At 37.2% G+C, this 23,702-nt stretch overlaps 4 protein-coding genes and 2 long non-coding RNA genes across 8 annotated transcripts; 1 reads left to right on the forward strand and 5 right to left on the reverse strand.

Moving 5' to 3' along the window:
- Positions 1-3,307: 3,307 nt before the first annotated feature.
- Positions 3,308-4,178, forward strand: LOC103423648 (uncharacterized). Its single transcript, XM_070810215.1, has 2 exons — positions 3,308-3,589; positions 3,674-4,178. The coding sequence occupies exons 1-2, from the start codon at positions 3,564-3,566 to the stop codon at positions 3,984-3,986; spliced, it is 339 nt and encodes a 112-aa protein (XP_070666316.1). The 5' UTR covers positions 3,308-3,563; the 3' UTR covers positions 3,987-4,178.
- A 3,498-nt stretch (positions 4,179-7,676) lies between these two features.
- LOC108172049 (uncharacterized) lies at positions 7,677-8,297 on the reverse strand. The gene is made up of 2 exons (XM_070809187.1): positions 7,865-8,297; positions 7,677-7,747 (listed from the first exon to the last, which is right to left on the reverse strand). Exons 1-2 carry the CDS (start codon positions 8,295-8,297, stop codon positions 7,677-7,679), a joined length of 504 nt encoding a protein of 167 aa, XP_070665288.1.
- A 192-nt stretch (positions 8,298-8,489) lies between these two features.
- LOC139190255 (uncharacterized) lies at positions 8,490-9,470 on the reverse strand. Its single transcript, XR_011574348.1, has 3 exons — positions 9,441-9,470; positions 9,245-9,347; positions 8,490-9,101 (listed from the first exon to the last, which is right to left on the reverse strand). It is a non-coding gene; the product is annotated as an uncharacterized lncRNA (long non-coding RNA).
- A 79-nt stretch (positions 9,471-9,549) lies between these two features.
- LOC103423647 (beta-glucosidase 12-like) lies at positions 9,550-10,531 on the reverse strand. Its single transcript, XM_029089981.2, has 3 exons — positions 10,287-10,531; positions 9,968-10,083; positions 9,550-9,826 (listed from the first exon to the last, which is right to left on the reverse strand). Exons 1-3 carry the CDS (start codon positions 10,443-10,445, stop codon positions 9,550-9,552), a joined length of 552 nt encoding a protein of 183 aa, XP_028945814.2. The 5' UTR covers positions 10,446-10,531.
- A 92-nt stretch (positions 10,532-10,623) lies between these two features.
- Positions 10,624-11,132, reverse strand: LOC139190256 (uncharacterized). Its single transcript, XR_011574349.1, has 3 exons — positions 11,055-11,132; positions 10,805-10,882; positions 10,624-10,711 (listed from the first exon to the last, which is right to left on the reverse strand). It is a non-coding gene; the product is annotated as an uncharacterized lncRNA (long non-coding RNA).
- A 2,592-nt stretch (positions 11,133-13,724) lies between these two features.
- LOC139187484 (uncharacterized) lies at positions 13,725-19,320 on the reverse strand. 3 transcript variants are annotated; one of them, XM_070810155.1, is made up of 9 exons: positions 19,230-19,320; positions 18,146-18,491; positions 17,430-17,533; positions 16,426-16,706; positions 15,995-16,233; positions 14,734-14,952; positions 14,523-14,621; positions 14,356-14,436; positions 13,725-14,254 (listed from the first exon to the last, which is right to left on the reverse strand). In XM_070810155.1, the coding sequence occupies exons 6-9, from the start codon at positions 14,938-14,940 to the stop codon at positions 13,826-13,828; spliced, it is 816 nt and encodes a 271-aa protein (XP_070666256.1). In that variant the 5' UTR covers positions 14,941-14,952; positions 15,995-16,233; positions 16,426-16,706; positions 17,430-17,533; positions 18,146-18,491; positions 19,230-19,320; the 3' UTR covers positions 13,725-13,825. The 3 variants fall into 3 exon arrangements, with proteins under 3 accessions (XP_070666256.1, XP_070666257.1, XP_070666255.1); XM_070810156.1 differs by having other exon boundaries at positions 16,426-16,690; positions 18,425-18,491; positions 19,230-19,318; XM_070810154.1 differs by having other exon boundaries at positions 18,425-18,491; positions 19,230-19,318.
- Positions 19,321-23,702: the final 4,382 nt, after the last annotated feature.

The following is a 23,702-nucleotide window of genomic DNA, read 5'->3' on the forward strand; positions in this document are numbered from 1 at the left end:
TGGGATTGGGATTGGGATTTGATTTGGATTTGGAGGATGGACATATCCATTGGCAACCAGTTTTGATTCCACTTTTGGTACTTCGTTTCTTGCCTTGCCTTCGCCTACATTTGCTTCTGTGGCTCTGGGCACTTGGGCACCAACCAAGCACAGGCAGGGCATGCAAATTGCAATGGAAGTGCAAAGTATGTGTATGATTGTATCAAAAGTGACCGGTGAGCTCGGCTTTTTCCTTTCTATTTTGTTTCAAAATTATTTCATATTTGGAAATTCAAAGAATTGAAAACAGAATGGAGGACATGTTACTGGAAGTCTGGAAGGAAATCAGGCATTGATATGATAGTATTTGGGGGTTTTTAAGCGATCAGTAACGATGGGATATGAGGCCATTGATCAAGGTGTTGGGGGTAAGGGCGCTTTGGGAATAACAGTGGGTGGAAAAATAGTGTGGTTTTCTTTTTACTTTTTTTGTTGGGTGGGAATAAAAGGTGGGTGAGAAGATCAGATATTGAGATGAGTATAACACCACTCAACAAAAATGACATATAAATTATAATATACCGAAAATGTCCTATCATACTCTTATGCGTCAGCCCGTGACATAAGTCGGTGGATGTTCACGAATGGGGAACAAAAATAAATCCTGATTTTTTGGCCGAAAAAAAAAGAAGATATTATCTTTGGGCCAGAAGTTATGAGTTTCCGTTGTGGGCCAGAGCCCAGAGACTTCGGCCGGTTCGTTCTTAACAGAAAGGACGACGTCGTATCGCCCTCCTCTTATACTGTTCTGTTCCCTGTTTGGCAGATCGGATAGAGGATCGGATAGGACTAATTATACGAACGCGGGTGTTTGGCGTTCACTCGTACTAAATAAGCGCCGGATTAAATTAACCGGTGTGCTTATTTAGTACGGTATACACCGGACTAATAAAACCAACCAAAAGGCCCGGATTATTAGTCGGCCCTCTCTCTCTCTTGCCTTCTCTCGGCCTTCTCTCTCTCTCTCTCTCTCTCTCTCTCTCTCTCTCTCTCTAGGCGTCGTTGTCCTCCCCCCCCGTCACCTTCTCTCACCATCGTCGTCCTCCCCGTCGCCGTCGTCGTCCTCCCCTGCAACTGGGTCTTGCAAAGAAGCATGCACTCTCTTGCCCGGCATGGTGTCTGGGAAACCTCTCTTCTCAAAACGCCAACAAACTACTCTCCTTCTCTCTGTCAAACCGCCGCCAGTCCATTCCACTTGCGATGCTGCAGTGCAGGAGGTAACCTTGTCAACAAATCGTTAGTTTGTTTCGTTTGTTGCATCTTGATTTGGGTTGATGTGGATCTGATGACTCATGGTTGCTCACCAAATGTGCAGGCAGGCGGGGAAGAAGAAGGGAGAGAGAAGGAGGGCGTTTGAGGGGTTCGGCGGAGAGAACAGGCAAGAAGAAGGGATGGTTTCAGATTTTATTTTTATTTTTATAAGTTTAATTTAATTTTAAGTTTGATTTAGCCTATCCGGTATAAAACTAAACACAGTATAAATAATACGGTCATTAATCCGATACTGCACCAAACGCCCGACTAATTTAGTCAGTACTATCCGGTGGCTATTTATCCTATCCGACAGAAATAGTCAGTACAGTCCGAGCTGCCAAACGAGGCCTTAGTGTTTCCCTCCATTTTCCACTTTCTACTTTACGAAGCAAGAAGCAACGCTGCAGAGAGAGAGAGAGAGAGAGAGAGAGAGAGAGAGAGAGCTCAGGAGTCGGGAGTGACGATTCGCAGTCGCACCTCTACAATTTCGTCCCGAACCGAAAACGATCAACACCTGTAAGCTCCTTAGTCCTTATCTCAGATTCATTAATTCCTGATACAGTTAGTTTGTAGTTAGATTTTTTTCTTGGAATTGAATTTTCTTGATGAGAATATTTTCGAGAATCGAATTGCTTGATTGATTAGGAGAATCTAAGTAGATAGTGTAATGCACTTCCTTCGTGTTTGATGCGATGAAGCATTTCTTGAACTGGAGGAAATTGTTGCGTTTTTTTTTAATTTTTTTTTATTACAGCGTTGCAATTTTTAATTGGGGCAATTCTTCTTCAATTTAGGGTTGAAAATTTATGTCTGCACTATAGCCTCCCAGTTGATAACATAAAATCTTGTATAAGTAAGATAGATTAAAGAAAACTTAGGAAACGACCAAGAATTGGGTTTGAGGACCACTCATTTATGGAATATATATGTATACTGTATTTGTAGATTAAGAATTTGCTCCTGCACTTTCCTGGATTAATGATAAAATTCATCTTATGGTAGTTAATGATGAGAAGGGCAAGGAGTTGATTGTGTGACTGTATATATCTTGAGAGCATGCTCGAAAGGAGAGGGATGTCGAGGGAGTAGAAAGTACTCGTCTCAGACTTGTCCATTTTCATGGTTCATGCGTACGTTTATAAAATGGAAAGCCTATTGGAAGGCTGGAGAACCTAGGAGATGCATATAAAATGAAAGCCTATTAGAAGCTTTTTACGGGCCTATCAGATCATATATAAGATTTTTTTTTACTCTTGCAGGTTTTGGTTCAATATGGAGGTGCATATTCAGCCAATAACATGCCCCATCACAAATATCGTCATTTGGGAGCCTAAGATTGAAGAAAATGCTAAAAAGTTCTCAAGGTATCTCTCGGATTATGAAGAGTTGCAGATTCTTGGCGAAGGGTCCTTTGGGGTCGTAGCGCGCTGCAGTAACTTATTAGACAACAAAGTCTATGCGGCAAAGAAAATTACTCTAGGGGTTCGTTCTTTGGACTTTGAGACCATCCAACGGTAAGAAACTAAGAATTTGGAATTTACCGTGAAATTCTATTTGTATTTTTAGGCTATTGTATTTTTTTCGTTTAACTAAAAAGGTATTCTAGAGGTCGCACTTGGTGCGATGGCAAGTGCCTTCGCCCATGAGTGGTAGGTCTCGGGTTCGAGACTTGGGAGCAGCCTCTCCATAAATGGGGGTAAGGCTAGCCGACATTCACCTCTCCCAGACCCTGCGTAAAGCGGGAGCCTTGTGCACTGGGTACGACCTTTAACTAAAAAGGTATTCTATGTACATGTGCAGCGAGGTTGCAATTGTATCGGGATTAAAACACCAAAATGTGGTGCAATACTACACCTCTTGGACTGATCTGACTTTTGCTGGTGGGAGAGATCAACTTGAACAGGAAGAAGGCTTGCGTATGGATGATGATGGAAGTAACAGTTCGCTTGAAGAAGGACCTGGGAATACGAACAACAAAGAGAAGCAGCAACTTCCATGCTTGTACATTGTACAAGAATGTTGTGAAAGGTACCAGATTGAGACTACCTAAACATATGTGTTCTGTATTTTTTTTCCTATGTTAACTTTGTTTGGTTAATCCTCTTTTGCAGAAATTTGAGTAATGAGCTATTGAAGAGGGAGGGTAACATGGCATGGGATGAGGCATTGCCTGTTTTCACAGACATAACAAGAGGGTTGCTGTACATCCATGGGAATGGTATAGTGCATGGAGATCTGAATCCGTCAAATGTACTTGTAAAAGACAATGAATGGAAGATAGGAGATTTCGGGATTGGTAAGTGTTTTGAATTTGTTTATTAGTAAAAGTAAAAGATGGTGTAAACTTTTGGGAAATTATTTAAAGCACCTGTTTATGCAGCACGAAAGTGGGTAATTCTTTCGGGGATGAGGAGATAGAAGAAGAATTTAAAGGTCGGATGTATGATGCCCCCGAAGATAAAGTGGATTTCAAGAGGGACATGTTCAGCCTTGGTATGATTCTAGTGGAGCTGATTGCACAACCAGGGACAGTTGCTGAAAAGTGTGCCATTCTCAACGGCTTTAAGAAGGACGGAATACTTCCTGAGAAAGTGAGTGGCCATCCACTTAAGAGCCTTGCGCTGAAGCTTTTGGACAACGACCCTGCAAAGAGGCCTTCGCCGGCAGAGGTTTTGGATGATATCACTGCTTAGGACGCACATGGACATAACTGTTTTGTTGTTGTATAGTGCCACTCCACACATTCACTCACTCGTCCACATTATGCTGAAGTAGGTATATTCAATATCGTGATACCAAGTGTTTCTTGTTATACAAATGTTTCAGGCTTTGTTATATACTTGATTGGTTGGTTGAAATTGATCACAATATATACAATGAAATTGATTGGTTGTATGTATGGTGAAAGGCAGTACATATATATATATATATATATATATATATATATATATATAATCTTGTAGAGTGTTTTGACGTCCATGATTAAATGTGTTTTTAGAATTCTATCCTTTGGGATACTCGTTGTATGAAATTAGCAACCTAAAATTAAGCTACTAATTACACGTTTTAAACTCGCAAGTACACAAAATCAAACACAGTATAGAAACCAAGTATGAGGTTATTCCCACGACGATTGCACTAATATGTTATCTTCCCAACAATTTAAATTAATTCTTTCACAAAAGCTATCAAATATGCACAAAAATGATTTAACAAACTAGTTTGAGATGACTTGAATCTGAAAGTATAAAAGCACAGTTTTTACGGAACTAGGCAAAGAAAAGTTGGCAACAAGGGTTTTAAAAATAATGTCCGAAGGCTTTTAGGTTTCAATCTCTAATCTTTTTCACCTAACCAATCGACACACACAATGACACAAAGCAAATATAGATGCTTAACGTTTATCAACCTAAAGGCATGACTGATTTCCCTAAACAACAAAGTAGGCATTGGTGTCCATACACTAACTCTTTTCATTCTCGAACTATTTAGCATGGTATCTAATAAGTTGCACTCCGAGAAAGCATAATACAATGGAAATCGACAAACACACGAATCGTAGAACATGGTATCTATTCCGGTTATTTATGATAATTAATTTCAGGAAACGTAACTAGTTCTCTTGTTACTTGGCATAGGTACAAGACTCAATCTTCCAAATTTGCTTATGTAACGAACTCAAATTACAAAGCTATCCTACGGTGATCTGACGTAGAATAACTCCTATGGTGCCTGCTCTCTTCTTTCGTTATATCCCTTCTTTTTCTGTTTTATTCCCCGCTGCCCTGCTGCTCAACTGACCAGGGATATACATCCCTTTTACTTGTAACCGAGAAGGCTAATAGCCTTCTTTTCCCTTGTCTCCTAATAAGCTTAAGGTCCCATAAGATCGAAACTCCTTATTTATTTGCTTCTTCGTCTTCTTCCAACTGGTTAATCTAACATAAAAAAAAAAAAAAAAAAAAAAAAAAAAAAAAGGAAAAAAGACTGCTCGAACTCCTTATACATAGGTATTTTAACCCTCCTTTAATCTGCCAAGCAGTAAAAAACTTTAATTCGCTCGCAGTCCGACCTTCATGTACTAAAACTGTCATAACGCCCTTTAGAAAAATTATACTAACGAACCGCAAAATTCTATAGAAAATAGAACCCGTAGGTTTCCAAGCGTGCATGGCTCATTCCTAGTTCTTCCCGAGTCGGTAAAGTGTATTTCACGAACTCGACTGATCTGCACAAGCTGTGCTGACCACATATGATTGTAAAAGCCTTTTTAGTCTCCATGCTTTCTTTTTAACTCATTCTCTACTCTTTGCTTGTTACAACCTATAAAACACAAATAGAATGAAAAACCTATATAAAAGAGCAAAACAAAGGTGCAAACAAGGACAATTCTTATGTATATAATGACGAGTTAATGAGCACAACACTTGTACGTATGTGTGCTGTATGCATATGTCCAACTTTGGTCGACTAGTTTCGGAGATTAGCTTAAAATTTAAGGAAAATTAATGAAAATGGTTTGAAAATTTTGAGTTTTAACGATAAGGAAAAAATAAAGGGTAAAATGAATAGTACCAAGTTGACTTTTTGTTGTAAAAATGTGATTTTTCGTTAAAGTGAACAGTACCACGGACTTTTCATTAAAACTTCCTAAAATTTATGTGTTGCGTTGCATAGTTAATCAAAACAGATGTACAGTGGGCCAAGCCTAATGAGTATTAAATGTATAATGGGCTCAGTGTATAGAAAATGTGTGCTGGGTGGGCCTAAGATCCGATCACCACCTTTGGGAGAGAATATTTTATTTTAGTTTCCACTTAATTTCAAACAAATTTTAGTCATTCACACAATCTAACGGCTTTGAGAGTTCCGCATAAACTTCCGTAGCCATCCGCACCACAATTCACTTGACAAGCCCTGAAATGTGAGTTGTGCTTATTTTAGCGTGAATAGTAGTTAGAGTGGTAGAGTTTGACGAATAGGCATGGATTTGAATGGGCATGACGTGATTTATACAAACGTCCGGTTTATTTATCATAGCGTGGTATGGTTATAAATATTCTCCTTTCGCGTCGTATGGTTATTTGTCATAGCATGGTATAGCTAAGATGTGGCTCACGCCCTAACTCGTAAATAGTCCTTATTCGCAGGTCGGGGTGTTACAAAATTGAATTCTAGTTTAACTAATTTCTTGAAATTCTAGCGACATATAACTCAAGTCCTTTTCTTTTCATTTGGTTCTCCATCACTTAAGCGGGGCTTGTGAAAACACCAAACTGAACGAATTTTCAAAACCTTAATACCAGCCCTCTAATCTTACCTCAGAGCGTTGAGTTCGATTCACTGATCATGCAAACCGTTCGTAATTCGGACTCCCGGGTTAAAACTTACAAATCTTGGAAGATTAATAGAACTTTTCCTTTCTCTGTTTTTTATTTTTCTTCTGTTTGCAGCGACTGAATGAAGAACAAAGATGGGATTAATCCCATGCCGCCTCACCCCTTTGATTTACGGTCCAATGGCAGCTTGCCACTTGTCAAACTTGAAAGAAAATCTACACCTGTCTTTCTTTTTTCTTCTTGTCTTTCTTTTCTTTGATCTTAGATTCTTAATGACCAGCCCTCTAATCTTAACAAGGTGATCAGCGCCCCCTTTTTCTTCTTGTATACTTTAGTTTCACCTATGCATTTTCTCTCTTATCTCTAACACAATGAAAACTAAAACGAAATGGGAAACAAATAATCTCCAAATATGAAAATAAGCATAAGCTTGACAACTAATGTTTCTTGAAAATAAGCATTTTCACCTCGAGCCCAGAGCCGTGAGGGTTCTCTCCATCTTGCTCTCAAACCTTAGCCTATCTCAACTTCAATTCTCTACCATCATCACAAAATCAAAACTACGGTGGACCTCTCGAATCAAAGATAACCCCAGCCATCAGATTGTACTATCGCCATGGAAATGTCGACGCTTCCGAGGCTCAGAAATTCGAAATCCCAGCAATCATAAAGGTAATTGTCCTTCCCCGTATATCTGATTTTCGTGAGCGTTCTTCAAAGTGTAGGTCAGAAAGAAAACAAGGAAAAATTATCTCATGCATGTGTGCTATCTGTGCAGGAGTCCTGGATCTGTGAAACCAATGGCGGAACCAGGAATTGACAGGAGGATAGGCGAAGTTAAAAGAGTGCAAGGTTCAAAAGAATAGTAACAACCAAATCCTTTAAATAGTAATGTCTTCCATAATTTATCAATACAAACAAATTACAATTATTGCCGACGAGGTTTCATATCATGAAAACGCCGCATAATAGGCTCATTATCAATAAAAGCAAATACATATCTCTCAATGTAAACAAGCATGCTATCACTCAACCATTGATCTCCTATTTGTTACGCAATGGTGTTTTCACAATTTTCATAGCAGAAAAAGCTCTCTCCACCGAAGCGGTTGCAACTGGTAACATCAAAGCCAATGTAAGAAGCTTATACACTAACATATAGCTTGCATACCTCCCGATCTTCACCAACTCCTTTGCAAGATCACCAATTCATTTCAATGATGAAAACTCACTATGCATCTTCATATCGTGAATGTAATTGTCAAGTTGAATTGGAAGATTCATGAGGTCCATACAATCAAAATCTTGAGAATAAAGTTGGGCTAGACGAACAATTTTTGCTTTGTCAAAATATGCAAAATTATTCACTGGACTCAAACATGCCATACAAAGAAGCAATTCGGTGTTTACCTCATTGAAGCGATCATTCAATTCCTTTAATTGTGTATCAAGGACTTGAAAATAGAGGTCCACATGATAGTAATGGAAGTTTATGAGTCTTAGAGCTTTACGTCTTGATTTTCCGGGTACAAAACGCAAATCCTCCATGTTAGGAACGACAATATCATGCTCTTGACAAAACTTTTGTACATCATCAAGCAAGTCCCCAAAGTCATCATCTCTCAAGGATTGTAGTCTTTGCTTGCATACTTCCACTAACGCCATCGCATTCACAATATCTTGATCTTTCTTTTGTAATGCTTGTGATAATTCATTTGTAATTCCCAATATGAGTCTCATAAAAAAAAGGTGAAACACAAAATCAAAAGTTTGTATGTCATGGAATAACTTACTTACTTCATCAAAATTGTCTTGGTTGGTATCATCCTTAATCCATTCAAGCACCTCCACCACAGCTTCAAACATGACAATAATACTAACTATAATACCATAATGTGAGTTCCAACGTGTATCACAAGGATGCATGAGACTAATCTCTTGATTTAACCCTTTACCCCTTTCAAGATCACCAATATCAAGAGCTTTCTTAATTTGTTCTAGTTGTTTCTCTCTAAATGCGTCACGACGCTTACACGATGATCCAATAGTATTGACCAAAATACTAGCATTGTTGAAGAAAATGGCGACACCCTCAATTCCCTTTGCAACGGCTACAAGAGCTAGTTGAAGTTGGTGTGCAAAACAATGAACATAAAATGCTTAAGGATACTTGTTCAAAATCTTTGCTTTAAGGCCATTTAGTTCTCCTTTCATATTACTAGCTCCAACATAGCCTTGTTCCCGTAACTTAGACATACTCAAATTTGTTGAAGCAAATAATCTCTCAATGGTCTCTTCAAGCGAGCTACTAGTTGTAGAGGAGACATGTTGCACACCAAAAATCCTTCATACTCAAATTCTTGATTGCCTCTTGAAGGTAACATAGGTGACGGTAGTGGTAGTCAATTCTACCGGTATCAAGAAGAGCCTCGTCAATTGATAGTTTTGGATTATTCGACTCTGATACACCTACTTACATATTATTGCACAAAAATTAAATTTAGCTTTTTCCTCTAAAAATATAAAAAAAAAACATGCAGTTTTAGTTAACACCATTATAAATATGTGAAACTTTTGCAATTAATCAAGGCTTAAAAGTACGTATTACATACCATTCTCAGTAATATAAATGAGTGGATCATTATATTTTTCCTTTGTGTAGAGCACAAGATCGTGAATTCCTTTTGGATATACATATAACCAATCTGAAGCAGTCTGCAACACCATTTCAAGATAATACGTAAATGTTGGGGAAAAAAGCTAATCCTCCAAATGCAAATAGCTCAAAATGATAAATTTGATGTATACCTGTGGACCAATAAGTATTCCATTAAGCTCAGCTGCCACAATATTTACAAACATTAGAATACAATTGGTGTAAATATTAGAATATAATTAATGTAATTAAGAGGTTAAACTAGGTCAAGAAGAACAAAGAACTGAAGCTATTCAAAGTAAGTTTCCTTTGGCACTCACTTGGAAGATCAGCTCGAGGATCTGTTACGAAGCTTGCCTGTAGTGAATTGTTCTTAGGTGTACTAGTTGTGTATCTAGCAGTATAATAATTTATTCCAAGAAAATCAAATGATCCGTTCAGCAACTTGGATTGTTCTTTTGTGAATTTTGGCAATCTTTTTCCAACAATTGATCGCATGCTGTGTGGATAGTCACCACTTGTTAAAGGGTCCAAAAACCTACAAACAAGAAAATTCCAAATATTAGCCTAATTATAGCATTATAGATAAATAGTACTGCTAGCTAGGTAGTATCAATGTTACAAGTCATAAGTAAACATGATGTAATTGGGTTTATGTATAATTTAATAAGACACTTGCCATCCAAACATAAAATCCAAAGATCGTAAGGCAGCATCTTTATCTTGCTTTGACTCCGAAGCAGGCTCAAACCAGTATGACACCAATGTTATCCCTATCAAGCCTTTCTGAGATGCCTACACAAAAATATGAATTTTGGTTGAATAAATAGGAGTTATAGAAAAAGATACAACCATTAGATTATCTTACTATTGAGAGTATTCCCCCTTGTATTACAACTCAATAATAAAGATTCATATAGAATTCTCGATTAGGAGCCAATAATCTGACCCAAAAAAACAAAATTAAAAAAAATTAAAAAAAAAAGCAGTTATTGAACCTGATATCTATTCCTGTACAATTCTACAGCTGCTCCATGAGCAAGAAGAATGTGGTGTGTCACCAAGTATGGTTCAATGGCTGAATCTCCACCGGTGCAGTTTAGGTTTTGCCAAGAAGAGCAGCGTCCCGGTGCTAGAGTCCCAACAGCATAACCCATGCTACTAAAAGTATATGGCTCATTTACTGTGAACCAGTGCTTGACTCGATCACCAAATTCCTTATAACAAAGTTCAGCATAGTCTTTAAAATGATATCTGTAGATACAAATTTATGTTACGTATATCAGTATGTATTTTATCAAATTATCAACGAGAAAATAAATTTTGGTCACTTACACAATACGAGGGCTTAAGAAACCACCATATTCATCTTCTAAAGCTTGGGGAACATCCCAATGAAAGAGTGTTACAAACGGCTTTAAACCTATAATACATGATCAGTAAAATCAAATTAAAAGTCTGATTGAATGATGTTCTAAAAATTCATGTAATAATTGTTTAAGGTAGGATGATTAACCATTGCGTAGGAGTTCATTGATGAGATTGTTGTAATAATCAATTCCTTTCCTGTTAACGCCACCACTTAACGTTCCATCTAATTAGAACAAAAATAACAAGAAAAAAAAAGGGTTACCCAGTAGATAACTCGATCACATTACTTTAGTTAAAAGTATATAAAGAGAATAATTCTCTTGTAGGCAAAATAATTCTTATGCACAATATTGTCAATGGTCCCAACCAAAAAACGAGAACGTGGAGCAACTTACTTGGTAATAATCTGGACCATGATATAGATAATATGTAAGCATCCAAATTCATATCCTTCATAATCCCCACATCTTCCTAGAATGACAAAAGTTTAAGAGTAAATTGTAGCTATGGTCCCTTAACTTTAACTCAATTGGAGCAATGGTCCTTCAACTAAAAATCCATTACCTTTGGTCCCTCAACTTATCAAAACGTGCAGTTATGGTCCCTCAACTAAAAATCCATTACCATTGGTCCCTGAACTTTAATTCAAGTGGAGAAATGGTCCTTTAACTTTAATCCAATTGTAGCAATGGTCCTTACAATATAACTCGTTTTGACAAATTTTTTGACATAGTTGACGAAAAGAACCATAATTATACACTTTGATGAGTTGAGGGACCCTAATTATATAAATGGTCATTCCAACATAGCTTATTTTGACAAAATTTTGACAAAATTGATGAAAAGGACTATAGCTACACATTTTGATAAGTTGAGGGACCAATGGTAATGGATTTTTAGTTGAGGGACCATTGCTCCAATTTGATTAAAGTTGAGGGACCATTTGTACAATTTACTCAAAGTTTAAAATTAAATATTGAGGATCTCATTATATATTGTTTTTTTTTTTTGTAAAGGCTCCAATTTAATATGTTAACATGTGCCCTTCAAGTATAAAGTGTCAAGAGACAAGGTTATGAGGTTTTAGACCTTATAGCGGTGACATTGATCAATAGCGACGTTTCAGTTACTGCCATCAGTGATTTTTTCTGCAGTTATTCAAAAACATAATGGTGAAATCCATATCATGTGCAAAGTACTTTATATGCGTGCGCACCGATGAAGTATTACATATATTGTACATATCACATGACCACGTACTATTGGTCTCCCAACAAAGTGCATGGCTATTAGAGAGGTTGGAGTTTACTTGTCCTCACGAAGAAAAGAATGAGGTGCTATTTCTACTCCTTTGAAATGAAGTAGCAAAAGTTTTCATATTACCAATTGATTAAATCACAGACCTGGATGTTTGTGGGTGAAGGAATCCCATATGCTTGGTCCTCTTCCATCTTCTTTTACTGCACCTTCGTACTGAAATACACACACATGCATATACGTAAGAGTACTACTACACACGCAAGGAAGATGACAACATTATAATTCATGCATGGATGCTAACTGCATGTATAAAATACACCAAAAATATGGTAAATAAAGACAGAAGATATATATATATATACTGACCTGGTAAGATGCGGAACCTGTGCCAAATATGAACCCTGATTCAAAACTGCTGCGATTGAGAAATTCGCAATGAACAGGTGGATCTGTATTAGTTGCTTTGCCATTTGTCAATGCAAAGCCAATGAGTAGCAGCACACCAAAGAGCAAAGATCATGAATATTTCATTGCCGTAACTTGGGAGTTTTGATATCGATCGAGATAATTAAGTTATCTCCTCCGGGAATATTGCATGGGGTTTATATAGAGAAAGGGAGGAAGGGATATGGTGTCTACGTACTAGCTCATGAGAATAGTAAAGGGTTAAAATTTGTAAACAAAATTGGCCTTGAAAGTCCTAGTTTAAAGACCAAGTCATGGTATGTTTCAAAAAAAAAAAAAAAAAGACCAAGTCATGGTCTGTAGTTTAAAAGAAAGCACGTTCCATGTTTCCAAAAGTTGCGTATATATGCACGTAAAAGAACGGATGATCCTTGCGTTCCACCTGAGGAATGCACATATTCCACAAATTTTATATTGTGATCGTTTAGTTTCTTAATCTTTATTTGAAAATCATCTAAACAAAAAGAATTATTTGAATCTAAGATAGTTTAGTCATTTAAATATATGAACCCAATCGACATTGTTGATACTAAGTAAAAGACTTATATTGAACTATTCATTTTATTGATATATTTGGATAACTAAACAGTCTTCAATTTGAATAGTTTTTGTATATAAGATATTCAAATTAAGATTAAAAAATTAATGACTTATTCAAACAGTAGAAAACTACTTGACCCAGGAAAAAAGTAGAAATTTGTGACCAGAATTCTTTACGTAAGTACATAACCGATAAAGATGAAGAATTTAATCTTGATCTTTTTGTTCTTGTTAGAGTTTTAGTATTGAATCGGTAAACCCAGTGGTTTGTGAAATTGTCTTTCCACTCTAATTAAGAAGGCATCGAAATAGCTAGGTTCTCAAGTTGGCTATTTTGCTCCTAAAGATTGTGAAAGGATTCCATTGGGGTGGCTTTTTCGAAGGTTTGGACACCTTCAAAGTATAGTACTAGTACAAAAAATACTTTGCACGACGTAGGACCGTCGTCGCGCAAAGTCAAAATACGTCGCCCAACAATTAGCCAAACGAACCTTCGTCGCGCAAGAACTGTCGCTCGAAGGCAGTGAAGGAAGGGTTTGCGCGACGTAGGTAGGCACTGCGTCGCGCAAAGCTACTTTGAGCGACGCAGGTCCTACGTCGCGCAAAGATACTTTGCGAGATGCGGTGCCTACCTACGTCGCTCAAAGTAGCTTTGCGCGACGTAGGATCTACGTCGCGCAAATATACTTTGCGCGACGCAGTGTCTACTTACGTCGCGCAAAGTTTTTTTTTTTTTGTCATTTATATTTTTTAATTTAATTTTTAATAAATATTATAATTAAATTCTAAAAAATAATTAATAAACCAAGAAAAAGTAATTAATTATAGAATATATGAAAATGTACGTTTGTCCAAACAAAAAAATAAAAAACTACAAGTCTTCTAAGTTTAATACATCATACTACTCGGTATCGTTTGGGAAAAATGACTGGGAAGTCGAAGGTGGAGCAACATTAGGTGCTGGCATCGTCGGGATTTGGAGGCCGGACATCGCTAAGGCCTGAACAATCATATTCATCCTCTCGTCCTGGGCCCTAATGTGGTCGCCCTGGGCCGCAACCTGACCTCTTAGGGTTGTCACCTCCTCCTTCAAGGAATTGACCTCTCCTATGGACAATCTGGAAGAAGAGGCACCCGTTTCACGAACCCCCGCCTTCCCCGTACACCGAACAACCTTACCATGACGACGGCCGAACTTCTGATCCAGGACCTCAGTCACGATCTGAACATCTGCATCCTTGGGTACAATGACGTCCTCGATCGGGGTCTCTAGGGGAAGCTGCGATGTTGCTTCTTGGAGAATAGCAGTGCTCTTTTCCACCATATCACCCTGTAATAATAAAGAAGAAACATATAATGTTTAATAACAAAATATAAATAATATTTGAACGATTCATAAAAATAAGAAAAATAACAATTACATATACTTACATAAAGCTGGTCACTGTTCTCATTGTTGGGATGAACGTAAACATGCTTGAACAGGTCAATCTGTGGGAACTTAGAACCCTCCTAAAGAAAAAAAAACATTAAGAAAATTTTATTAATCAATAATATAAAATAAATTGTATAAAATTTCAAAATTAATATACTTTTACCTCACGTCGTGCCTCAACCCTATACGAAAAGGGCTTCGAACCAGAATGGTGGAGAAGTGTCTTTGAGTCCCGAGCTTTCTTGCCAACAGCAGATTTCTTCTGTTAAACATACAATATATATGTTAGTGCGACTATTTGAAAGAAATTATTAAAAAAAGCTTAAATAAAATAACAAAAACAATAAATTATTATTAAAGTATTATGTACATACCAAAAATTTTGGATCCGTAAAATGTGTGCAGAGCCATTCCCAATCCTCTCGCCGCTCCTTATACTCGAGTGGGCAACCCTGTAGGCGAGCAATCTCCGGAGATTCCCATAGCTGAAAATGCTTGTGAAGAGCGCTCTTCCAATCTTTGTACCGGCTTGCTAAGGTCTCCTCTAAGTAGGCATTGACCTCAGGGGATATGTCCTCCATTTCAAAAACGACCTACAAATATGAAAAACAAAATGACAAACAAAATGACCATGTATAAGAATAATTGACAACTAGTTTATAAGATATTGATAAAGTTTGTCGGTTTACAATAATAACTAGAATCTTAATTTGTTAGGAAGCAAACAATATAATGTTTATATTCGGAAAGCAGTGTCAAACCTCAGCTTCACACAAGTGTCAAACCTTTAATGTTCAAACCAAAAGGTTAACACTCAAATTATTTATCAAATTCCTTTCCTTAGCACAATTTCTCAACAAAGGATTTAACTCGACTATTTAAGGCTGCTTTCGTAGTTCACTTTAATAAATAAAACCAGGACAACAACTAAAAACAATTCACTATCAAATTGAGGCAAAGTCAAGAACCATACATAGGACTCGCTCGGTAAAAGATCGATTACTTGATTAGTATAGCCAGTCCCAAGAAGCACTTAATGATTAAAACAAAACAGCATGTATAGGCATAATGTTTAGGTATCATGATGCTGCTCAACCAGTGGATACTATGGATCAGGTTAACTGATGCACAACACAAGCAAAGCAATGTACTAGAGACGGCATGCATACTCACCTAAACACTATCATAAATCATTTAGCAAGGACGTAGACCAAAACTAAAAACCCATAAATATGCATCAGATAAGATAGTAATCCTTCCACCTAACCAACATAATCATTATTTTAACAATGGTTCACGGAATTATTTTTCAATTTCCTTCCCAGGAAGCATTCAGACAACAAAGAACAGTGCCGCAAATCATTGAAATTAACCAAAACTAAATGACCACACCTGCTCCCAATTATGAACAGAAGAAGAGTGTGCAAAATACATGACCAAATTATTCATCACAACAACACTCGGCTATCAGGTGCAAAACAATGAAATGCACCTGATTTCTCTTTCCCTCCTACATTTTCTTAGCAACCAAACAGAAATTGAGAGAAAGATCTTGACTTTACTAATCAAGATGATGGCCCTGCACTAGTTTAAGCAGAGAAAGATGTTGACTTTGCTAAAAATTAAAATACTAACCTCCAAATTGTCTCACACCAAGGTCCTCGTCTCCTCAGGAATTTTTGCCCAACTCTCCCACCGCATAGGACAAAAATTCCTAATAATAAAACCACAGCAATTAACGACGCTGTTATGCTGCTGTGAGGTAACCGCTCCACGATGTCGCTCATCATACGCAATCTTGATCAAGGAGGCAGACATACGTACAAGTTGTAGCTCATTCAACATTCGATTGGGCCCCCTGGTGTTTTTTTTAGCTGCCCAAAAAAACTTAAATGGTAAAAACCCTAAGCTTAAATTTGTACAGAAAATTTGGCAAAACCTCCCCTAATCATAAAAGTACCTTAAAACAGTAATTCACAACCCGCAACACATTTTCACAATCATAAAAGTAATAGTTTTGAAATGAAACAAAAAATGCAAAATAATGAGAATTAGAAAAAAACTACCTGGTTGGGAGGCCCCATCGTCGACTCTGGAGGACGAGGAAGTGTGATCAGAAGGCTCCGGCTCACGGCGGCGCCGGTGAGGCCGCCGTACACTGAGGGGCTCAACTGACACTGATGACGTTGATGATACGGGCACCTGGGACATTGTAGGAGTAGCCTCCGTAAGGGGTGTAGGCTCCCCAATCAATGGAGCACTCACGCCTGAAGCACTAGATGCTGATAATGCAGGAGTTGCATTGGACACACTTCGACGACGAGTGATCAACTGCAACATCTATACACTTTATGAACCATAAAAATATAACATTAGAAACTAATCCTTTCTTGCATTTGAAACTAATAAAATAGCAACCAAAATAATATAAGTAATTAGAGCAATAATATCAATACAAGAATATTTAAACTAATCCTTTCTTGCATCTGAACAAACCCTAAAAGAGAATCACTATAGAAAGATCAAATTAGTTAAACCGTGGCAGTATGTGTATTTTGTGAGCAAAAATGATAGATTTTTTCACTGATTTGTTCCACCTCATGAAAGGTTTAGAATAAACTTTACATGGGATATGTGGGTTATAATGCAACTGCTCAAAAGTACAGTATTTAAATGGTCGGGTCCTGCACTGCTCAAGTCTTTTGAAGTAAAATTCTCATCTAAGGTAATACCGTAATAGCTCGAGGCAGTGGGTTAAGCAATCAGGCATATCATATATAAGTATGTGCATCAAATGTTTTCTAGTTTCAATCCCCTGTGAAAAGTTAACACTTCCTACAAATCTGGAAAAGCCATATGCAGGGCTCATTCTTCAGAACAAGAATACAGGTTTTTCACAACAACTATCTAAAAGAACAAGATTTTCCAGAATACATCTAACATGCATGAATACTATATGCAAGTCAATGCCAATTAAATAAGCAAAAGGAAAATTTCTAAAATGCAAAATAAAAATTAACAACATAAAATAAGATATCTTTTACGAGAATAAAATGTTACAAGTTCTTACGTTCTGCAATAAACTAGCCGAAGAACAAAGTGCGATATTAAGTCCTTGTTGACGACCTCAGATGCCTGAGGATGCCTCATATTTGTCTTCCATAGTTCTATTGCCTGTAAAATGCCAAAATGTTAATGCTATGAGGTTGGTGAAGCCATGTGACCCTAATTTATTTTCTCTTTTTTTTTATACAAAAAATTATACAAATGGTACAGTTTCAACTGTACATGTTTAACCTCGGTGTTTTTCAATTTCAGTTTTACTTCTACCATCCATTAATTTTCCTTTCCAAAATGATTTGAAAAATAAATCTATAGCTACTAACGGTTTATATGCTTGATGCTGTTAGACCCTGCAATCTAAAAATTTATGTAAATGCAGAGGTTTGTCTGAAGGAGAGGCGATCGAAGAAATCCAGAAATCCTTCCATGGCATACTTAGTTGTACACCCATGGCATGTGTGTTGTATGCTAGATGCCCTCTCTCTTTTAACAACACACAATAGCTTATGCAAATGCGCAGAGGACTTCAACATGTTTCATTTAAAATAAATTTACATTTTGTAGCAAATACATATGGCGAAATAGTCCATAAGTAATCATAATGGCAACCAAATACAATAGTTCAAAAACTTCAATGCAAATATAAATTGCAGAAAAAAAAAACTTGAATTTCCAAACCCACAAAATAAAAAATTCAACCAGATTATGTGTAAGAAGAAATACCAAGAACTGAGAGCTGCAGGCTACCAAAATGCTCATGATCTTGTTTGTGCTGATGAACTAAAAAACTTGAAATCAAATTTACATAGGTAGAAGTTGAGATTCCAATATGAGACAGAACAATCCAAATGAAGATAAGGCGCCTAATATGAAATCAGGGCTCGAAAATAAAATTAAAATTTTTGGGGCAGGTAAAAAACTAATCATTGATTAATTAAGACAAATGACTGAAATTGTCAACTTTTCAAATTACGTATCCTTAGTAAAAAAAAGCGCACACACCTTAAAAGGCTCATTATTTGTTCTGAAGCTAATGCCTGGAACAAACTTCAGCCAAACTGGAAACCCCCTAAAGAAAATAGAAACATTAAAATAGAAATTCATTGACGAAACAAAAAACTGCCGAGGAAAATGATCATTCCCAAAATTCCATTATGAACAAATATATGGACCAATCTTAAGATGAATATAGAGCCCTGCCTTGTAAACCATCTTTGAGCCAACCAATTACACAAATCTAAATAAGAGATGGCAGAAAAGGAATATGCTGGGCAAATGCTAAACTCATATTCCCTCAAAGATCTGAACCCTCTCTGGTAAAGTGCATCAAGAATCAAATTTAATAGTTTTTGTTTGATTCCGATATCCAGAAGAGAAAGGGAAACCAGGCCAACCGAAACTGAAATGTGGATCTATACTAAAATCAACTGCAAAAGCATTTCGATTATCCCATCTCCCAAACAGTCACACTCCAGCATGAAAATAATCAATATTTTCAGCATTTTTTACCTTAATAAGAAATTTACAAGCTAATCTGAAAAGTACAAGACCGTATGCCAATCTCATTCAGCCCCATCCCAAATATGTGGTTCTTTAATTTCACACCCTAAACGGTGAACGGTGCAGACTTTTGGTGTAATCTCAACAGACCCACATAACCTCAAACCCTCACAAATCCGAAACCCTATCAAATCAGAACCAACATCCAATTTTATCTGGAGATTTCGACAAAGTACTCAGAAATCAACATGCAATTTGACCCTATACCCTAAATAACAAAAACCCTTCGAAAATGAGAAACCTTTACCTTGATTTTAGGACCCTATGTCGCGTCGGCTTCGAGATTTGGGGGTTGAAGAGGAGAGAGAGGTATATGGGAAAGAAAGAGCGAGAGGGAGAGATGCAGGTCTACGTACGGGAAAGAAAGAGCGAGTGGGAAGAGAGAGGTATACGGGAAGAGCGAGATTTGGGGGTTCAAAAGGTTGCCAAACTTGGAGAATTGAAAACAAGCGCCTATTTTTCACTATTGGAGCGCCAAAATTATCACATCAGGCGCGACATAGGTATACAAATTGAGGTTGCGCAAAGTAGTTTTGCGCATCGACTACATTAAGACTTCGCGCAAGGTTTTTTTTTTTTTTTTTTTTAATATTATAAAAATTACTATTTACTTCTTTCAAATTCAAATTTATTTTACATAAACCCCACGATAATATATTTTTCTAACAAAAACTCACAATAATTTTTTTTTTACATATATATCATTAAATTTCTTAAGTGTTATAAGTACAAAATAAATAAATTAAAATCAACTTAGTAAATATATATACCATTGAACTTGATGGGAAACGCATTGTACGAAACTAATTTCAACTATCCAACCGTCAAACTTGTTTGTATATGCTTCAAGATCGCAGACGCCAAAAATTGCAAAAAACAAACATTCAGAGATTATGTAACGGGACAAAACTTTTTTACGGTTATAAACGAAAAAGCACGATTTTTCTTTACAAGTTTATATTAATCATCATCCGAACTACAATAATAATTCTCGCTATCCTCATTACTATCATTTCCGGATTCCCATTCGTCTTCATCTTCGTTTGCCTCTTCTGGTGCATTGTATTGAGGTAGATCACCAAGGTCAATTGATATTTCGAATTCAGGAAATCCAACTACGTCAAACGGTTCTTGGACAATATTAGTATCCCGGAGTGTTTCTTCACCAATTTCTATCGAAGATGATAACTGTTGGTCAGCGACGTTATTGTAATTGTCATCATGATCTTGTTCTGGAATATCATATAGCCCTCTTCGATCAATCTTTTGAACAACTTTCCAACCATTGCCAGCTTTAGGGTCGTCTAGATAGAATATTTGTTTCGCCATTGTTGCCAAAATGTATGGGTCTTCATCGTACCAATGTCTCATAGTGTTTACTGATAGTAAACCATGGTCTCGCTTAACACTCGTTCGGTTATGTGGGTTTGTATCAAACCAAAGACACTTAAACAGTATCACTTGACACCTGTCTTTGTAAAGCAATTGTACTACACTAGTTAGTTTGCCATAAAAATCAATGTCTTCACTGTCACCCGCACCCGGGACATGGACACCACTATTTTGAGTAGACAACTTGTCATCACGTGTTGCCCCCAAGAACTTGATCCTGTTGACATGACAACCTGAGAACAATTCAACGTGAAGCGGTCCTCTCGCCAAGTTATATAATTCTCCATCGTAAGAGGGTGAATTCAATTCCTTCAATTTGTTCATCTAATATAACATATACAAAAAGTTAACTTGTTAGTATAACCAAATTTAAAGACGGGCATGAACAAGTTGGAAAATATGCTCAATTCAAACCACATACAACTTACATGTGCGTGAAACCACGAAGGAAACAAGTCACGGTGCTTCTTGGCATATAAATGTGAAGGATGTTCCGGCTTCATCAATTGTTCATGCTCTTCAAGGTATGGCAAAGCCTCGTCACAATTGTTGAGTATGAACCAATGCGCTACCTCCATGTCTTTTTTGGTAAACAATTCGTCTTTTACATGATCGCCGAATGGTCGCGCAATTTGGGCAAAAACAGACAGTTTCTCTTTTCTGACACCACCGTCATTATTGCTTTGAGAACGATTGAAAGCTGTCTCAACATCTTCAAGATACATTGCACAAAAAGTAAGTGACTCATATGCGACCCATGCCTCCACAAGTGATCCTTCGGGCTTTGCCTTGTTTCGAACAGACTTTTTCAACTCACCAAGATATCTGCACAAATAAAAGGTATGCTACAAATTATTCAAAGCGTTCGTTGATCATGAATATGTTATATATATATATATAGACGCTTAATTAAGTACTTTTCTATTGGATACATCCATCGACAGTTCACTGGTCCGACAAGCAATGCCTTATCTGGCAAGTGAATCATCACGTGAATCATACTTGTAAAAAACACTGGGGGCAATATCTGTTCGAACTTGCATAAGATGTTCACAATGTCGTCCTGCAATTGTTTAACATCTGACTTCCGCAAACACCTTGCAGTCAACTGCGAAAAAAATCTCGACAACAACACGATTGGTTTCACCACATCAAGAGGCAATAAGTGTCGAATACCAACTGGAAGAAGGCGTTGGAGTATCACATGACAGTCATGACTCTTCATGTTTTGAAATTTACACCCATTCACGTTCACACAACGCGAGATATTGGAAGCATACCCATCTGGAAACTTTACAGAAGAAATAAAGTTGAAAAACTCTTTCTTCCCATTCGGCTTAACTGTAAAAAAAGGATGGCCTTTCTTCAACGTACCACCGACATTCTTCATCCACAAAGATGACCTAACGCCCATTCGTTCCAAATCGAGGCGAGCTTCGATCGTGTCTTTTGGTTTTCTTTCAATGTCTAGAATTGTCCCGACCAAAGTGTCAAACACATTTTTCTCAATATGCATAACATCGAGGTTGTGTCTCAATTTTAACTTTGACCAGTATGGAAGCTCAAATAACATACTTTTGTGCGTCCAGTTCAGATGTGTAGTTGGTCTGGGGTTACTGACCCCTTTGCCGAAATGACCAAATTCCAAACGGTTTAACTGATCCAAAATCTCATCTCCGGACCATTCTCTTGGTCTTAGCCGAGTCTCTTTTGTGCCGTCGAAGGCTTTATCGTTCTGACGCCACTCGTTGTCCCAAGGGAGCCATCTACGATGACCAAGATAACAAACTTTTCTTGCATGCCAAGATGATGTTACGTTCTCCTTGCATATTGGACATGCCAAATAACCCTTAGTCATCCACCCAGAAACCATTGCATATGCAGGAAAATCGTTTATTGTCCACATCACTGCCGCTCGCATGGTGAACATCTACCCAGTATATTTATCGTATGTACGAACACTGTTTTCCCATAAATCTTTTAGCTCATCAACCAACGGCCGCAAATAAACATCAATGGACTTTCCTGGATCTTCGTTAATTAATAGAGTCAACATCATGTATTCTTTTTTCATGCACTTCCAAGGTAGCAAATTATAAGGAAACACGACGACCGGCCAAGTGCTGTGCTTTAGGTTTAACACCCCGAACGGATTAAATCCATCGGTGGCAAGTCCCAATCTGACGTTGCGCGGGTCAGCTGCAAAATCAGGGTACATCCGATCGAATTCTTTCCATGCCTCTCCATCTGCAGGATGCCTCATAACATCGTCATTTACCTGTCCTTCTTTTTGCCATTTCATGTCGGTTGCGGTATGCATTGACATGTACAATCGTTGCAGTCTAGGCTTCAATGGAAGATAGCACATTACTTTTTGTGGAATCTTGGTGTTTCTATTCTGTGATGTCATTTTAAACCTCTGCTCATTGCAGACAGGGCATTTATCCAACGCTTTGTTCTCCTTATAGAACAATATACAATTATTTACACATGCGTGAATTTTTTCAAAAATTGGAATTGGAGATATAACTAATTAAACTATATGAAATTGGATGCCATTGAAAATCTACACCGTTGCTGGCATTCATTCATTTTATTCAAAAATTGGAATTAAGTACAATTGAAGCAAATTATGAGACAGATTAGGACATGAAAACTATTGTCTTGTCACCTTATTCCTCCGGTCAGGGCCCTATCCCATTCAAGAATGCACAGTTATGTGCCGTAATTTACGATTCCAATGGATTAAATTTCGACGTGGGCTAATATCGGCAGCATCTCCTTACAGTTCTTCAAGTGCACGTCGTAGATACATAATATCCACCGTGTACTCAAAGAACATTAGGAAATGTTACCAAAATTTCCACTATCGAAACCTAATCCGTGGAGTGCAAACTACAACACATAACTAGGGCATTCCCAAACTGTCCAAAAAATGGGACAATTCAAGAATTAATTGGACCGCAGTCATGCTTTTGCATCCATGCACGAAATCCAACTAATTCTCAAACAGGAAACTAAGCTTTTCCTGAGAAAAGGGTACGAAGTTAAGTAGTATTAACTTCGTACAACACAAAACAATTTTGTAGGTGATGTACAAAAATATGTGCATACAAATAAACTAAATCACAATAATTACTAAAACTAACTAAAATAGATAAAATTAATAAAAATTAATTTAGTGAAGAAAATAAAGTGATTTATGTACACTGTGACATCTCAAATGTAGTTAAATTTCTCTTAGACTTCATTTTAATATAAAGTGATTTATGCACCCTTTATTTCACTTTACGCATCTATCTCTTAATTTAGTCCTTAGTTCTCCTTA

The sequence above is a fragment of the Malus domestica genome, chromosome 12, assembly GCF_042453785.1.
Source record: "Malus domestica chromosome 12, GDT2T_hap1".
In the NCBI taxonomy this organism is placed as follows: domain Eukaryota; kingdom Viridiplantae; phylum Streptophyta; class Magnoliopsida; order Rosales; family Rosaceae; genus Malus; species Malus domestica.

Coding starts and splice junctions, on each gene's coding strand:
- LOC103423648 (XM_070810215.1), top strand. CDS start 3,564: ATGGAAGATAGGAGATTTCGGGATTG. Junction 3,590..3,673: donor GATAGGAGATTTCGGGATTG/GTAAGTGTTTTG, acceptor CTGTTTATGCAG/CACGAAAGTGGGTAATTCTT.
- LOC108172049 (XM_070809187.1), bottom strand. CDS start 8,297: ATGGCGTTAGTGGAAGTATGCAAGCAAAGACTACAATCCTTGAGAGAT. Junction 7,748..7,864: donor TCACGATATGAAGATGCATA/GTGAGTTTTCAT, acceptor TGATGTTACCAG/TTGCAACCGCTTCGGTGGAG.
- LOC103423647 (XM_029089981.2), bottom strand. CDS start 10,445: ATGGGTTATGCTGTTGGGACTCTAGCACCGGGACGCTGCTCTTCTTGG. Junction 10,084..10,286: donor TGTACAGGAATAGATATCAG/GTTCAATAACTG, acceptor ATTTTTGTGTAG/GCATCTCAGAAAGGCTTGAT. Junction 9,827..9,967: donor TTGGATTTTATGTTTGGATG/GCAAGTGTCTTA, acceptor TCTTGTTTGTAG/GTTTTTGGACCCTTTAACAA.
- LOC139187484 (XM_070810155.1), bottom strand. CDS start 14,940: ATGGAGGACATATCCCCTGAGGTCAATGCCTACTTAGAGGAGACCTTA. Junction 14,437..14,522: donor GGGTTGAGGCACGACGTGAG/GTAAAAGTATAT, acceptor TTTTTTCTTTAG/GAGGGTTCTAAGTTCCCACA. Junction 14,255..14,355: donor AGAACAGTGACCAGCTTTAT/GTAAGTATATGT, acceptor TTATTATTACAG/GGTGATATGGTGGAAAAGAG.